Genomic DNA, 18,222 nt, shown 5'->3' on the forward strand with positions numbered 1-18,222 from the left:
CCCCTTCAAATAAAGTGTTACCAAAGGTTATCACAATATTTTACCAGGTAGTATCCAAACTCCTCCAGTGAGACAATACCTGCATTTGATTGCTTGCAGCCAATAACTGGAAGCATTTTTCGTGTGTGACGTGTGATTGGCCCGCTACTGCAGCAACCCACACAGTCGGTGGTGTCAGACGGCTGAGCATGTTTGAGTTTGCAGTTCTACGTGCCAAAATGCCATCAAAAACTCTTAACACACACCTGTGGCCCTGGTGACATTCTGCACTTGTACTTTTCCATTCACATGACAAAAAGTCTTCAAATGAAGCTCTACTGGTATCAGTGTCACTTTAAGGTATTTGTATCAGTTAATGAGAAACACAAAGAACACATTTGGAGCACAACCTGCAGAAAATGCTTTTTAATGACTTATTTTCTTTTGAGCCACTCAATTGGATCGTTCTCACGATAGATTGCCTCTGTTGTAATCTTCACCTGGACAAAATGTTTCCACCTGCACATTAGTCATGGAACAGTGTAAGACATTAAAGTGTCGTCACTAGAATGTGACTGCTGCCTCTGCACCTGGTTCGTGCCACTAATAACAGATGTTTGTTACACAGGTGATTTCATGACGCAATGGATTTTTTAATGAGGATTGTGGGCCTCCCCCCCCCCCAACCTGTCAAGTTTCGGCTATTCGCAGTTGAAAACCTGCCAAACCTGAGGGAAGTTCACACACAAAGACAAAGCTCTCTGTAATGAGGGCTTCCGGCTCTGCTTGTCTCAGGCTGGCTGGTTAGATAAGGAAGATAAGCTGCTCACTTAAAAAAAATAATAATTTACTGTACATCAACAGAAGACAAAGGGGGCTTGAGACCCTTCTGTTTGACCAGAAAAATCATTAACACTAATCTTTTAAGCAAGTTATAACACAATATTTGGTTGATCTGCTCACCTACAGTACAGTAAGAGAGGATCAATTTGCTGTGTGTTATTGTTTAAGAGCACAATGGACATGTTCTGAGGAAGCCTGCAGGAATTCGCGGCATCCTGAGTGCAAAGCTGCACAGACTTCTCCTGCCGTTACTCCCTCACAGCAGAGAGGAGGCTGTTCCTCAGAAAGGGGAGGGACTAAACAGCTGGACCTGCTGTATATTTACCCAGTGAGCACTGAGCTCTACCTCTGAGATGTTGGGAGCACCTCAAGATCCCAATGTCTCTCGCACCCACTGAAACCAACTTCTAACCAGGGTGAAACTTCCTACAAACATCAGGTAAGAGCAGATTTCTCTTTGAAGATTGCTGATTAAATATCCCATAATGTACTTATATGTTTATGTCTTCTTGGATCAGTCTTGTCAGGGAAAAGCTCATTCTGTCAGTGAAAGTAAACCCACATTTAAACTGCAGCTTTGTAGTGGGAGCAGATAGTGTTGAAATGGCTCAAAGTGAAGAAAAAAACTCACTGTCTGCACTGTCAGCCAACACCCTTCTGATAAAAAGGGAAAGCAAACATTCCTCACTGATTGTGTCAGACCGCACTTATTAAAACAAAGATTTACCCACAAAGTTATCCTGCATGTCACTGTTAAAGCTTTTCACAAGTCTGAACACTGTCTCTACATCACCCTCAGGGCTGTTGACACGTAATTATAAAGCTTTGTTTTCCAGAGGTACAGAAACTGTTATGTAACAAAAGATACTCCGTTACCTCATTTATTCCTGTTTTCCTTTTATTGCGGAGATGGTGTCAGGAATTCAGTGATAAAGAGGGTCGTAGACATGAAGCAACAGGCCATGTAAGGTGTATTGTAAACCAAAGGTGAGAACAAATAGGGAGTTTTCAGTGTAGTGTTTTTAATTTAATATTGGTCTGAAACAAAGGCAGATATCCCCAGGATGGCTCCGAACAGTTTAGATTGAATGGAAATTGAAGTAAGAAAATATCAAATATATTATATAGTATATAGATACTTCAGAGATACAATAGGTTTGGGAACATAAGATTTTTTCCCATATTCCCAGAGCCAGAAGCTAATAAATGAAGGTTAGAATTTTTTAATGTACAACCCAGACTCCAAAAAAGTTGGGATGATGTGCAAAGTGCATCAATTAATTTAGAATTCAGTGTTTTTTCAAAAATAAAAGTTTAACAGTTTGAACATAAAATTTTCCTGCAGCTCTTTAATCCCTTTTCAGTGGCTCCCTGGTTGTACTTTTTTAATATTTTAATCTTTATGCAGGCCTTGTGATTTTTGCAATATTTATTGTGAAAATGTATAGCTTACATACTAATTTTGGACATTTTAGTCAACTAAAATGCGCATCTTCTATGTACGTCTGTGTCTTATCTTATCTAATACTGCTGAACTTCAATACTACTACTTTCCTTTATGAGTTTCCATCGCTGGGTATGAATTACAAATCTCCTGATACATTTCTTCACTGCCCTGCCTCTCATTTGCACTTCTCACTGCATTCTGCATTCAATTTGATCTATGTCTGCATTGAATTAGACCTATTAGTATTATTGATCGGCTAATTTATACCTAACAGGCTGTGATTTCTTCTTTATTCGACTCAAATGTTTTGTGGCTCAAGAATCTATATTTTTTTTTGATTGGGGGCAAAAATGGCCCTATTGATAGTAAAGGTTGTTGACCCCTGGAATATACTGTCTTTGTGCTGTTTTCAAATAATTATGTCACAAAGGATGAGCAAGTTGTTTCATTGACATTTTTAATAACTTCCCACCTTTTGGTAGTCAGCATAGCTCTGATATCTTGGCTCAACTTTTGAGTGTGTATGGGATTAAATAATCTAATCATTTATGTAATAATTTGCATGAAAAGATGTTGAAATCCCCTGGCCTAGAACTTCTTTGTCTTCAAGGCAGGTTCACTGGGTTGTCAAACATTTAAATGTAACCACTTCATTTGTCATGCAGACAGATTCTTGGCTAAGTGGAAGCTGCATTTAAAAGCCACGTACTGTAACTCTTTCAGACAGGTGGGCGTACTGCAACGTCAGAGTCAATATACATTATGTGAGGAAAGTTTCACTTTTTTCAGTAAATCAATGTCAGTCAATCAGTTCTACATTATAATAAACACAAAACCCTCAGGGCTGTTCCTTATTAAACTGCTGTTATATAATGTATATAAATAAGTGATGTATGTCATGAAACGTATAATCAAGGTCAAAAGCCAGCAGATGTACTTTGTAGGCTGAAAGAATTAAAGAAAAAACAGCATTTAGGTGCCTTATATCCTGTTAAAGTAATATTTGTGTCACTAGAATTAAAGCGGTAACAATTTGTTGATTATTTGTGATCAACGGGAAATTAGTTGACACCTTAAAAAATAGAAAATACCAAAAGATACCTGGAGACTTCGCTTCCGGCTCTAAGACAATCATGATTGACACTTTTCTACTATTTTACAGACCAAACAATTAATGAGGACATGAACGGCAGATTAATTGTTAGCTGCAGCAATAATTACAATTTCATTAGTAATGGATTCCAAACATTTAATGAGGTGTATCTACAATTCTTAACACAGCTGCGTGCTATAAAGTCGACTTGTATGACACCTATAATTATCAGCTCTTGTTGACACTGTTACAGAGGTACTAATTAAATAACATGTTGTAGTTCTGTGGTGTTGTAGTAACAGAAGTGCGCTCTATTTAGAGGTGTTTCTTATATATATATATATATATATATTCTGCCCCTCCCTCCAATGTTTCAATATGGAGATGCATTTCAGTACATCAGTACAACACCACCTAACTATGACCTTGATGTTAAAACCGACATATTCTCATGAAGGGGTTTTTCATGATTTTCTACAAAAACATTTGCAGTGTGATTCTTGTGATATCCTGCTAATCGTGACATGTGATGAGTTTTCAGCATGTGACCGCTGTTGTTGGGTCACCATCGTGGTTTTTAACATGATGTTAATGCTGGTAAACACAAGACAACTTCCTTAAGGTCAGGCACCAAAACCATAATCATAAGGTCAGAAATAAAGAACAAGGTTAGGCTTTAAAAACTCTACTGACAGACATCCTGGTAACTTCCAACAACCTGACACAGACACCGGTCTTGTGATTGAAAAAGCAAGAGTTCCTCGCTGACACCAAAGTCTGTTACATAGCTACGAATTCCAGTGCTTTATTTAGTTCATGAGGACAGCTTAATAAATATATAACTGAATTTACACATTGAAAAGTAGAATATTATGAGGTGTCTTAATGGAACATCAGATTTTACAGGTGTACCTAATAAAGTGGCCACTTAGTGTATGACTACTGTAGGTACTAAAAAAAAGTGCATCAACTGTACATAAAGCCTCTTTTCTTCCAATATAAAACATCAGCAGTTAATTTAAAATAAAGTGCTAACTTAAGGGTGCTTAACTGACACTCTACTTTGGATAATTTGACTTTCTAAGCAGACTGTGAAGAGTAAACAAAGAAGCTACAGTATGTTAACACCCTCGAGCTTCATGCAGGTGATGCATTTGTCTTTTACGATATGATAAGCAAACTCACTCATGCTGTAATAAATGTAAAGTAAATGTTCAACGACTTTGAAAACATTCAAACATTTACAAAGTGGGCAAAGATGCAAAGATACTGAAGCACCGCATGACTGCTGTTGCTGCTGTACAAATACTTCAGTCTGTTTCATACGAGCAGACGTTTGTTCTATCATAGTGACCTTACAGGTGTTGCATGTAGTGAGAAACAGTACACACCTTTAGTCCACGGAGATTAGAAATGACAACAGAGCCACTATTTTTACCTTAAAGCTGCTCACAAACTATTGTGCAAAAATGCTTGAATGACAGCTGGTGGTTTCCACGTCATGCAGCTAATTTAGCAGATTTTCTGACAGAATTCCCACAGTAAGTTACATATGGAAGTAATGATGTAAAGAATGGAGCCTTGTGCAGATTTGCCCTCTCACTTGTGCATTAGAACAGGGTGCAGGTTTGTGAACTTCATGGCAGAGTTCCAATCCACACCCTGTTCTTTTCTTTCTTTATTTTTCCCTGAGAATTAAATATTCACTCCTACCCGAGGCAATGACATCATGGACCATATAAAACACAGCCATTAACCTCTCAACACAAGGAGTGGAAAAAGGCGCTGGTTTATAGAAATAGTTCTCTACTTACCACTTATGTGTATGGGCTAATTTAACAATACTGGAACTGTTGGAACTTGAATGTCATGGAGAGGTTTTTTTCATAGGACCCAGAACAGAAAATCTTATACAATACAAAAAGATGCTGCCATGTTTTGTAGTATACCAGAATTGTATTGAGTTTAAACTTCACTGGTGTATTTACTGGTGATGCACAATACATATCCATGCTGATAAACTATTAGCCAATAGGGCTATATATATTATTTTGTATTACTAAGATAATTAAATTATAATCAACCGCTAAAACGAAGCCAAATCGCTTTCATTGACTTAACAAGATAATGCACAGGCCGATACAGTAGGTGGTGTTGGCTCATCAATGGAGTTCAGTATTTCATACAAGCCCAATTCTAAAAAAGGTGTGACGCTGTCTAAATCGTAAATAAAACAAAATGCATTAATTTGTTAATCCAATGTGACATAAATACAATTGAAGACTGTATAAAGATGGTATATCTATTTTTGTATACACTCTATATTGTGAATTTGATGCATTCTGGTTTTATTTGCATTTTACACAGCACCCCAACTTTTTTGGATTCAGGGTCGTATATTGACATGTCTGATTTGACAGTGAGTCAAACAAGTCTTTAATTTGAATTCTTCTGCAAAATGCTCTTTAAAAGGCAACATATGGTTGTAAAGTTTTGCTATGTCCTCAGAAAATGTAATTATGAACTATTTAAAATACAATATGTGAAATTACTGGTTATCGATCATGTATGTATTTACTGACTTTAATGTCAGCAGCATGTCTTATGTCTCAAATGTTTACAATACTTTGCTACTTTTACTGAACAAAGCCATTAAAAATTATCCCCCAAATCTGCAGTTCACCTCAGTGTTAAGGAGCATTTGTGCATCTTTCAGCTCACTGTTTCTCTCACTTTCATCACAAAAGAACCCAGTTTACACTACCTGCCCAGCACTAAAAACAGCAGACAGACACAGTCACAAGTAGCTGGTGAACATAGTGGAACATTTAGCCGCTAAAGAACAAGATATTTTCCTCAGAAGGTGGTGGAGACCAAAAACAAAGTTAAAAAGGAGGCTAAAAAAGAATTGTTACGACGAGGTTCAAAGGGTTAAGAACTGTAGAGTGATTGTGTGCCAAGTATTTTCATGCCTGTTGTTACAACACAAGGCATCAGGCTGTTCCAGTTTCAATGAATTACATCATGCCAAGCCAAAGCAAACACATGAAGCTTGTGAAACATGAGTGAACTGGCAGAAAGTTCATTTCTAATCGGTGAATCTGTGACATGATTAAATGACAAGGAAAAATGAACCCCAAGTAAAAAAAATGTCCTGTGCACCATGTACTCAAGAACTCATTAAAATGTTTGCAATATGGTGCTTAAATTCTGTAGGCTATGAAAAATAAAGGTCTCAATTAAAATGTAGTTACAGTTACAGTGAGGTGCTAAATAATTAGACCTAATTTTACTGCATTTTAAAATGAATAAAGACATTTCACAATGTTTTAAACTAAATACTTTTTTTCAAATGTCCTACATACAATAAATTGTTTATCTAAACAAAACAGATTCTGTACTGTCAAACTATAAATACTACTGCCACAGAAACATTTAATTCTCTTTTTTGTTAGTTAACTAGTTAATTAACGTTTATGGCAAAAGAGCATTTGTATTAGATTGAGCGTACAGTATACAGAGCCGATATTATAATCTTGCAATCTTCTTTTATCTGATTTGATATCTGGTGTATCGACTGGATTTTATGGTGTCGCTTTAAAACAAGTACATAAACTTGGCAAATCTACAGGTGTAATAAATAAAGAGGTCATGATAACAAGAAAAGAAAATGTATCATAACATAACCACAAGATATAATCATAAACATGTTCGTAAGAAAGAGATTTGAGGAAACACTTTTTACTTGCCTTATCTCTACAGGGACGGAGTATCAAAGCAAGACGGCTCGGACCAAAAAAGCCTGTTTACCTTTGATCTTTATCTTGGGATTTGGAACGAACCGGAGCATCCAGTGACCTGACGAGCCCACCGTCATAAGGAAATTTAAAGGTTTGGAGCACAGACCATATATTGTAAAACATATTTTATGGGTGCTATTCAAGTTCATAATAAACCATCACTACCCTCAGTTATCATTGACATCATTAACTTTTTTCTAGCTACTAATATTTGAGCAGATCAGAGTAAAGTTGGATGTGACACTTACCTTCTAAGAGAGTTGATTGAAGTACTTCTAAATCCCCTGGAAAAAAAAAGTATTCCCAAATTTCCAAATCCAATCCATTTTTATGACTTGTGTAAAAATGTAGCATATTGCTGTCTCCCCTTCACTAAGTCGGGGTTTACAGGTATTTAGGTACACTACATTGGCCTTGAATTATAGACAATTGTAGCAAAAAACACAAGCTTTGCATTTGTTGTTTACTTATGTATGCAGCCATAAAGGGGAATAGTAATCAGCACCGCAGTGTAACCAAGGTTTACAAGTAGTCCTTAATTGAAAAGAAAAAGAGTACAAAAATTTAACCAATTTAAGCAACTTTTTCTGTGTTACACAGCTTTTTCGGCCAAGATGGACTCCAAGCAAAATGGCCACCAAGAGGTCCATGGACCTGTGGCTGGCATATTCCTGGAGAAAACAAAGGAGAAGATAACCATATATCAGGCCATGAAGAAACGTCTGCTCAAGCCAGGAACCGCGTTAGCCCTGCTCGAAGCACAAGCGGCTACAGTGGGCATTGTAGACCCAATAAACAATCGGATACTTCCTGTTGCAGATGCTGTTAAGGAGGGAACAGTTGGACCGGAGATGAAAGAGAAACTCCTCATGGCAGAAAAAGCTATCAGTGGCTATGTAGACCCCTACACCAGTGAAATTATATCTGTGTTCCAAGCTATGCAAAAAGATTTAGTCCCAAGAGATTATGGCTTGAGGCTCCTGGAGGCACAGGTCGCCACAAAAGGCCTGTTTGATCCTGTTGAGAAGAAGAACATCACAGTTGAATTGGCAATTCAAAAGGGCTACTATGAAAAAGATTTGCTCAAAAACAAGATGTCAGAGCTCAAAGTGTTCTACAATCCAAACCTGCAAGATAACGTTAACTACCGAAACCTGCTGGAGAAATGCACCATCGAGCCCGACACTGGCCTGCTGCTCCTTCCTGTCTGCATCACCTTCAGAGGCCTGCGAAGAGGCATTTCCTCCACTGAACTCCTTGAATCAAAGATCATTGACAAAGAAACATTTGATGACCTAAAGAAAGGAAAGACCACAACACAGGATGTGATGTTGATGGAAACTGTGAAAGAATTCCTACAGGGCAAAGGCAGCATTGCAGGCATAGCCATATTCTCATCCAACCAGAGAATGAGCATTTATCAAGCCATGAAAAAAGGCGTATTGATGCCTGGAACAGCACTGGTTCTACTGGAAGCCCAAGCAGCGACTGGATTCATGATTGATCCTGTTGAAAACAAAAAGCTCACTGTGGATGAGGCCATCAAAAGTAAACTTGTTGGCCCAGAATATCACGCAAAGCTGCGTTCCGCTGAACGAGCAGTAACTGGATACAAAGACCCATACTCAGGTGAAACTATATCCCTGTTTCAAGCCGTGTCCAAAGACCTCGTTGTCAAGGAACACGGGATACGCTTACTTGAGGCGCAAATCGCCACAGGTGGAATAATAGACCCCATCAACAGTCACAGACTGCCAACAGAAGTGGCCTTCAAGAGAGGCTATTTTGATGAGGAAATGAATGCCCTACTAGAGGATTCTGGGGATGACACAAAAGGGTTTTTCGACCCAAACACTGAAGATAATCTAACTTACCTTCAACTGATGGAAAGGTGTGTCATTGACCCAATCACTGGACTGTGTCTGCTCCCTCTCCTTGAAGAGTCAGACAAGCTGAATTTCAACTTCATTGACTACCAAACTAAAATGGCCTTTAAAAACAAGAGTGTGAATGTGACATGTGGGAAGTACATGGGGATGACGGTGTCTCTGTGGGAACTCCTGATGTCAGACTACTTCAATGAACAGCAGAGGCGAGACATCTTTCAAAAGTACAGAGAGGGGAAGCTCAACATTAAGACGATCATCACCACAGTTCTGGAAGTCATTGAAAAGTCTGTGAAAACAACCAATGTCATCTTCAAAGGCATTAGAGAAACTGTCACAGCGACACAGCTTGAGGAAGCAGATATCATCAGCAAAGACACCCTGGAGGATCTGAAAAAGGGAAAAGTGTCAGTGAAGGAAGTGATAGAAGATGAACATGTGAAAGTGTTCCTGAAGGGGAAAGACAGCATCGCAGGCGTTCTGCTTCCTGATTCTCGAATCATGACCATCTACCAAGCCAGACAAAAGGGAAAGCTGATGCCAGGAACTGCTCTGATTCTACTGGAGGCACAGGCAGCAACAGGGTTCATAATTGACCCCATTGGAAACAGGAAGTTTTCAGTGGATGATGCTGTCAAAGCAAAGATAGTGGGGCCTGATATCTGTCAAAAGCTGCGCTCAGCAGAGAAAGCAGTCACTGGGTACAGAAATCCATACGATGGCAAAATAATCTCTTTGTTCCAAGCCATGCAAAATGATCTCATCCTAAAAGACCATGGAATTAGACTCCTGGAGGCACAAATTGCCACTGGAGGGATCATTGACCCAGTGAACAGTGTCCGCATCCCTGTCCATGTGGCCTATGATAGGGGATACTTTAATGAGGAAATGAATGAGATCCTAAGTGATCCAAGTGATGACACCAAAGGCTTCTTTGATCCCAACACCCTTGAGAACCTGACATACTTGCAGCTCGTGGCCAGATGTGTCAAAGATCCCAGTACAGGCCTGGTTCTCTTGCCACTCAAAGGCAAGAGTAACAAAATTAACATAGATGATAATATGCGGGAAATATTCAAAACAACAACAGTCACTGTAAAGTATGGCAGGTTCAAAGGCAAGTACACAACACTGTGGGAACTTATCAATTCGGAGTATGTGACTGAGGACAAAAGACAGGAGTTTTTCAAGCTCTTCAAGTCAAGGAAAATCACGATTGAGCAACTCATTGTCACCATTTTGGAGATTATTGAGAGTAAGGAGATCAAACGGCAAGCAGGGCTGAACTTCGAAAGTCTCAGAGGAGAGGTCTCAGTTGTGGATCTTTTGGAGCTTGAAATTCTGGATGAAATAACATACAACAATTTGCTCGAGGGAGCGGTAACCAGCACTGATGTGATGGAAATGGACAGTGTGAGGGACTACCTACAAGGGAAAAGTTGTGTGGCTGGGGTGATACTACAACCCTCCAATCAGAAGATGAGCATCTATGAAGCACAAAGAGTTGGGATTCTCACACCTGGCACTGCCCTTTGCCTTCTTGAAGCACAAGCAGCCACAGGGTTTATTGTTGATCCCCTGAAAAACAAAAAACTGACAGTGAAAGAAGCTCTCAGAGAGAAGGTCATTGGTCCACAGATGCATGAAAAGCTTCTGTCTGCAGAAAGGGCTGTCACTGGTTACAAAGATCCATACACTGGTCACAAGATCTCACTTTTCCAAGCCTTGCAAAAGGATCTAATTGTCAAGGCACATGGCATCCGTTTACTTGAGGCCCAGATCGCCACAGGGGGCATCATTGATCCTTTGAAGTGTCTTCACTTACCCCTTGAGGTTGCATACAGGAAAGGATATTTTGATGAAGAACTTAATCAGATCCTATCAGACCCAACTGATGACACAAAGGGCTTTTTTGACCCAAAGACACGAGAAAATCTGACATACATGCAGATGTTGGAGAGATGTGTGAAAGATAAAGAAACAGGATTGTTTCTCCTGCCACTGGACGACAAACCAAAAGCTACGGAAGCAAAGGCAAAACTGTACACCAACGCAGAAATAAAGCAAGAGTTTGAAAAGACAGCTGTGAACGTATCGGTTGGACACTTCTCAGGAACATCTGTTTCTCTATGGGACTTGATCCACTCCCGTTACTTCACTGAGGATCAGCAACTTGAATTTTTGGAGAAATATAGAACAAGGAAGATAACCACAGAAACCATCATCACAATAGTGACTACCACCATTGAAAAACTGGAGCATGACACTCCCAAAATGATAATGGGCCTGAGAAAAACCGTCTCTGCACAACAACTACTGGATTCTGATATCATCGATGCAGATACTTTCAAACAGGTGAGAGAAGGAAAACTCACTCTTGAAGCAGTGATCCAACGGGAAACTGTGAGAGGATACTTTAAGGGCACAGGAAGCATTGCTGGAATTAAGGTGTATCCATCTCAGAAAGTAAAGAGCATATATGAAGCAAGAACGGAAGATCTGTTGACACCTGGTTTTGCACTCGTACTGCTTGAAGCACAGGCTGCAACAGGATGGGTCATTGATCCTCTCAAAAACAAGTTCTATTGTGTTGACGAGGCGGCAAAAGAGAACGTTATCGGACTAGATATACATGAGGAACTTCTCTCAGCTGAAAGGGCAGTCACTGGCTACAAAGATCCATACACAGATACAACAATATCGCTGTTTGAAGCAATGGATGAAGAGCTGATCAAGAGAAGTCATGGCATCCGTCTCCTTGATGCACAGATGGCAACTGGAGGAATCATTGACCCAAATCAAAGTCACAGGATACCGGTTCATGTTGCTGTTAAAAAGGGATATCTGGATGAAGAAATGAGCAAACTTTTGTTGAACCCCACTGATGACACAAAGGGCTACTTTGACCCAAACACCAAAGAAAACCTCTCTTACCTTCAGCTGATAAAGCGATGTGAGAAGGATCCTGAAACTGGGCTACTTCTTCTACCCCTGCATCAAGAGGAATCCCATAAATTCCACACAGATGAGCAAATAGAGCTTGCATTCAAAAACAAAACTGTCACCATTGATGCAGGAAAATTCAAAGACAAAGAGGTGACATTGTGGGATGTGCTGCTCTCTGAATACATATCAGAGAAAAAAAGGGAGCAGCTCATACAACAATACAAGACCAGAACCATGAAAATAGAGGAGATCATTGAAATACTCACTGTTATCGTGACTGAGGTATCCTCCAAAGAAAGAAAATTCAAAGGCCTAAGAAAGCAGGTCTCAGCCAGTGAGCTGTATGAGTCAAAGATCATCTCAAAGGAGCTTTTCACACAGATTATACAAGGGGAAGTAACTGAAGAGAAAATCAGCAAAATGGAATCCATTCAGAAGTACCTTGGAGCTACAAACTGCATAGCAGGGGTGAGAGTTGAAGCTACAAAGAAGGTTATGAGCATCTACCAAGCCAAATCCAAAGGGCTACTGACCCCTGGTACTTCTCTGATTCTTCTGGAGGCCCAGGCTGCCACTGGGTTTGTCATCGACCCAGTGAACAACAAGAAACTTTCCGTAGAAGATGCTGTGGCTCAAGGAGTGGTTGGAAGTGAGTGGAAGAGAAAACTGCTTTCAGCAGAACGAGCAGTTACGGGATACAAAGATCCCTACACGGGAGACACAATTTCTTTGTTCCAAGCCTTGCAAAAAGATCTTATTGTCAAAGATCATGGAATTCGTCTCCTTGAAGCGCAAATTGCCACTGGAGGCGTTATTGACCCAGTCCACAGCCATCGAGTGCCGGTACAGGTGGCATACCAAAGAGGTTACTTTGATAAAGAAATGAATGAGATTCTGTCTGACGCTGATGATGACACCAAGGGCTTCTTTGACCCAAACACTCAAGATAACCTTACCTACCTCCAGCTGATTGAGAGGTGTGTAACAGACCCAATAACAGGCCTTATCTTACTGCCCATTGTAAAGAAAGGAGAGTTTTATTTCTTTGTTGATGAGGCAACAAAACTCATTCTGAAATCAACAACAACAACCAAAGCAGGAGGAAAATACCAAGGAACAAATGTGTCTCTGTGGGAGCTCCTCTACTCCAAGTACATCACTGAGGAGACAAGGAGGGAGCTTGTGCAGCAGTTCAAGTCTGGATCAATTACTATTGAATGCTTCTTGGAGATGATCTTGACAAGCATTGATCAGCAGACCGAAACAACCGAATCGTCATCACTCGTAATGTGCCAACCACCAGAAAGAAAAGTGGACAGCAACACAACAACAACAACCACCACAACCACAACTACAATCACAGAGACAACCGAAGTTGAAAACTTCCACGGAATAAGAAAGGATGTCACTGCTACGGAGTTGCTTGAATCAAAAATTATCGATGAAGACCTCTTTGAAGATCTAACTGCTGGAAATCTCACAGTGACAGAAGTAAGTGAAATGGAATCAGTACGCAAGTACCTTGAGGGAACCAACAGCATTGCAGGCGTGTATTTGCAGTCCACCAAAGAGACCCTCAGCATCTACAAAGCCAAAGCCAAAAACCTGCTGACTCCTGGTACTTCTCTGGTCCTCCTGGAGGCACAGGCTGCCACCGGCTTTGTTATTGACCCGGTGAACAACAAGAAACTTTCTGTGGAGGAAGCTGTGGCTGAAGGTCTGGTCGGCAGTGAGTGGAGAAGTAAACTGCTTGCAGCAGAAAGGGCTGTTACAGGATACAAAGATCCCTACACTGGAAACATAATTTCTTTGTTCCAAGCCTTGCAAAAAGATCTTATCGTCAAAGATCATGGAATTCGTCTCCTTGAAGCACAAATTGCCACCGGAGGCATAATTGACCCAGTCCACAGCCACAGAGTGCCAGTACAGGTGGCATACACAAGAGGTTACTTTGATGAAGAAATGAACAAGATTCTGTCTGACGCTGATGACGACACCAAGGGCTTCTTTGATCCCAACACACAGGAGAACCTCACATATCTTCAGCTGGTTGAGAGGTGTATCACAGATCCCATCACAGGCCTTAGCTTACTGGTGATTACAAAGAAAGGAGAGTTTTATTTCTTTGTTGATGAGGCAACAAAACTCCTTCTGAAATCTAAAACAACAACCAGAGCGGGAGGAAGATACCACGAAACAACAGTGTCTCTGTGGGAGTTGCTCTACTCCAAGTACATCACTGAGGAGAAGAGGAGGGAGCTTGTGCAGCAGTTCAAGTCTGGATCAATCACAATTGATCGCTTCTTGGAAATCATCCTGACAATCATTCAGCAGAAGACCATGACTACCTCGTCAATATCGTCATCATCATCACTCGTCATGTGTCAACCACCAGAGAGAAAAGTGGACAGCAGCACATCAAAAACTTCCATTACCACTACAGTCACAGAGACAACCGAAGTTGAAAACTTCCACGGAATAAGAAAGGATGTCACTGCTACGGAGTTGCTTGAATCAAAAATTATCGATGAAGACCTCTTCGAAGATCTAACTGCTGGAAATCTCACAGTGACAGAAGTAAGTGAAATGGAATCAGTACGCAAGTACCTTGAGGGAACCAACAGCATTGCAGGCGTGTACTTGCAGTCCACCAAAGAGACCCTCAGCATCTACAAAGCCAAAGCCAAAAACCTGCTGACTCCTGGTACTTCTCTGGTCCTCCTGGAGGCCCAGGCTGCCACCGGCTTTGTTATTGACCCGGTGAACAACAAGAAACTTTCTGTGGAGGAAGCTGTGGCTGAAGGTCTGGTCGGCAGTGAGTGGAGAAGTAAACTGCTTGCAGCAGAAAGGGCTGTTACAGGATACAAAGATCCCTACACTGGAAACATGATTTCTTTGTTCCAAGCCTTGCAAAAAGATCTTATCGTCAAAGATCATGGAATTCGTCTCCTTGAAGCACAAATTGCCACCGGAGGCATAATTGACCCAGTCCACAGCCACAGAGTGCCAGTACAGGTGGCATACACAAGAGGTTACTTTGATGAAGAAATGAACAAGATTCTGTCTGACGCTGATGACGACACCAAGGGCTTCTTTGATCCCAACACACAGGAGAACCTCACATATCTTCAGCTGGTTGAGAGGTGTATCACAGATCCCATCACAGGCCTTAGCTTACTGGTGATTACAAAGAAAGGAGAGTTTTATTTCTTTGTTGATGAGGCAACAAAACTCCTTCTGAAATCTAAAACAACAACCAGAGCCGGAGGAAGATACCACGAAACAACAGTGTCTCTGTGGGAGTTGCTCTACTCCAAGTACATCACTGAGGAGAAGAGGAGGGAGCTTGTGCAGCAGTTCAAGTCTGGATCAATCACAATTGATCGCTTCTTGGAAATCATCCTGACAATCATTCAGCAGAAGACCATGACTACCTCGTCAATATCGTCATCATCATCACTCGTCATGTGTCAACCACCAGAGAGAAAAGTGGACAGCAGCACATCAAAAACTTCCATTACCACTACAGTCACAGAGACAACCGAAGTTGAAAACTTCCACGGAATAAGAAAGGATGTCACTGCTACGGAGTTGCTTGAATCAAAAATTATCGATGAAGACCTCTTCGAAGATCTAACTGCTGGAAATCTCACAGTGACAGAAGTAAGTGAAATGGAATCAGTACGCAAATACCTTGAGGGAACCAACAGCATTGCAGGCGTGTACTTGCAGTCCACCAAAGAGACCCTCAGCATCTACAAAGCCAAAGCCAAAAACCTGCTGACTCCTGGTACTTCTCTGGTCCTCCTGGAGGCCCAGGCTGCCACCGGCTTTGTTATTGACCCGGTGAACAACAAGAAACTTTCTGTGGAGGAAGCTGTGGCTGAAGGTCTGGTCGGCAGTGAGTGGAGAAGTAAACTGCTTGCAGCAGAAAGGGCTGTTACAGGATACAAAGATCCCTACACTGGAAACATGATTTCTTTGTTCCAAGCCTTGCAAAAAGATCTTATCGTCAAAGATCATGGAATTCGTCTCCTTGAAGCACAAATTGCCACCGGAGGCATAATTGACCCAGTCCACAGCCACAGAGTGCCAGTACAGGTGGCATACACAAGAGGTTACTTTGATGAAGAAATGAACAAGATTCTGTCTGACGCTGATGATGACACCAAGGGCTTCTTTGATCCCAACACACAGGAGAACCTCACATATCTTCAGCTGGTTGAGAGGTGTATCACAGATCCCATCACAGGCCTTAGCTTACTGGTGATTACAAAGAAAGGAGAGTTTTATTTCTTTGTTGATGAGGCAACAAAACTCCTTCTGAAATCTAAAACAACAACCAGAGCGGGAGGAAGATACCACGGAACAACAGTGTCTCTGTGGGAGTTGCTCTACTCCAAGTACATCACTGAGGAGAAGAGGAGGGAGCTTGTGCAGCAGTTCAAGTCTGGATCAATCACAATTGATCGCTTCTTGGAAATCATCCTGACAATCATTCAGCAGAAGACCATGACTACCTCGTCAGTATCGTCATCATCATCACTCGTCATGTGTCAACCACCAGAGAGAAAAGTGGACAGCAGCACAACATCAACCACAACTACCACCACCACAACTACAACCACAGAGACAAACTTCCATGGCATCAGAAAGGATGTCACTGCTACTGAAATGATTGAATCAAAAATTATCACTGAGGACCTCTACAAAGATCTTATATCTGGAAAAGTCACAGTGACAGAAGTAAGTGAAATGGAATCAGTACGCAAGTACCTTGAGGGAACCAACAGCATTGCAGGCGTGTACTTGGAGTCCACCAAAGAAACCCTCAGTATCTATGAAGCCAAAAGGAAAAACCTGCTGACTCCTGGTACTTCTCTGGTTCTCCTGGAGGCCCAGGCTGCCACCGGCTTTGTTATCGACCCAGTGAACAACAAAAAACTTTCTGTGGCGGAAGCTGTGGCTGAAGGTCTGGTCGGCAGTGAGTGGAAAAGTAAACTGCTTGCAGCAGAAAGGGCTGTTACAGGATACAAAGATCCCTACACTGGAAACATGATTTCTTTGTTCCAAGTCTTGCAAAAAGATCTTATCGTCAAAGATCATGGAATTCGTCTCCTTGAAGCACAAATTGCCACCGGAGGCATAATTGACCCAATCCACAGCCACAGAGTGCCAGTAGAGGTGGCATACACAAGAGGTTACTTTGATGAAGAAATGAACAAGATTCTGTCTGATGCTGATGACGACACCAAGGGCTTCTTTGATCCAAACACAAAAGAGAACCTCACATATCTTCAGCTGGTTGAAAGGTGCATCACAGATCCCAAAACAGGCCTCAGTTTACTCCCCTTGCACAAGTGAACGAAAGAAAAGCTTCCTACAAGCATTTACTCGTGTTTTGCTTGCATTATCATGTTTTCCTACTGTTTACTAAAAATTAGTGAGCACTATTTCTGTCCTCACCATAAAAAAAGTTTTCATGTTTTTTTTAAAGAAACCTGAAAGGAAAATACATGTTTACTGTACTGTGCTTAATACTGGTGGACAATAGAGCTAGAAATGGATTACAGAAAAAGGGCTTTGGTTACAATTTTTTTTATCACCATGTGGAATGTAGACCTGGTATTTTATGAGTGAACACTGAAGAAATGGAGTATATACATGTAGTCTGTCTTTTTGCTTTCAGTCTCTTTACTTAATCGTTTGCTGACGTATATGGCAGTTACTGCAGTATAAAACATTTTGGATTTGTGATTCTTACGGTTTCATGTTATTTGTGGAACCAGTGGGTTTGATTGTTTTCCGACAGATGAAACTGGTTCAGCAGAGCACAAGTCTATGTTGCCTAAAAAGACTGGACTTAAATATGTTTTATAACATTTAGACAAGCCTGGTAGCTGGTTATGCACCTATTGTTTTTTTGTATTACTGTAAAACCATTCTTGCTCAAATTGTTTTCCCAATAAACAAGCGAGATATAAAAATTAAATTTTGCCTTTGTTTCAAATAGTCTATGAGGTCTTAACATTTTTGGATATTGATGAGCTTTTCTTATAGACTTAGAATTATTATTAATATTTTGTGGCTTTACTTCAGTACAGCACATGCCGTTAAATAATTTCCTAATTGAAAAGACGACTTTTAGACTCCTTAAAGCACCCATAATACTTCCTGTTCAACAACAACAAAAAACATTTGTAATTTCAAACACCAGCATGACATAAA

At 40.8% G+C, this 18,222-nt stretch overlaps 1 protein-coding gene across 1 annotated transcript; it reads left to right on the forward strand.

Annotated features, from left to right (window-relative positions):
• Nucleotides 1-1,146: 1,146 nt before the first annotated feature.
• Nucleotides 1,147-17,986, forward strand: eppk1 (epiplakin 1). The gene is made up of 3 exons (XM_059350759.1): nt 1,147-1,261; nt 7,125-7,253; nt 7,763-17,986. Exon 3 carries the CDS (start codon nt 7,777-7,779, stop codon nt 17,356-17,358), a length of 9,582 nt encoding a protein of 3,193 aa, XP_059206742.1. The 5' UTR covers nt 1,147-1,261; nt 7,125-7,253; nt 7,763-7,776; the 3' UTR covers nt 17,359-17,986.
• Nucleotides 17,987-18,222: the final 236 nt, after the last annotated feature.

This window comes from Centropristis striata, chromosome 14 (assembly GCF_030273125.1).
Source record: "Centropristis striata isolate RG_2023a ecotype Rhode Island chromosome 14, C.striata_1.0, whole genome shotgun sequence".
Classification (NCBI taxonomy): domain Eukaryota; kingdom Metazoa; phylum Chordata; class Actinopteri; order Perciformes; family Serranidae; genus Centropristis; species Centropristis striata.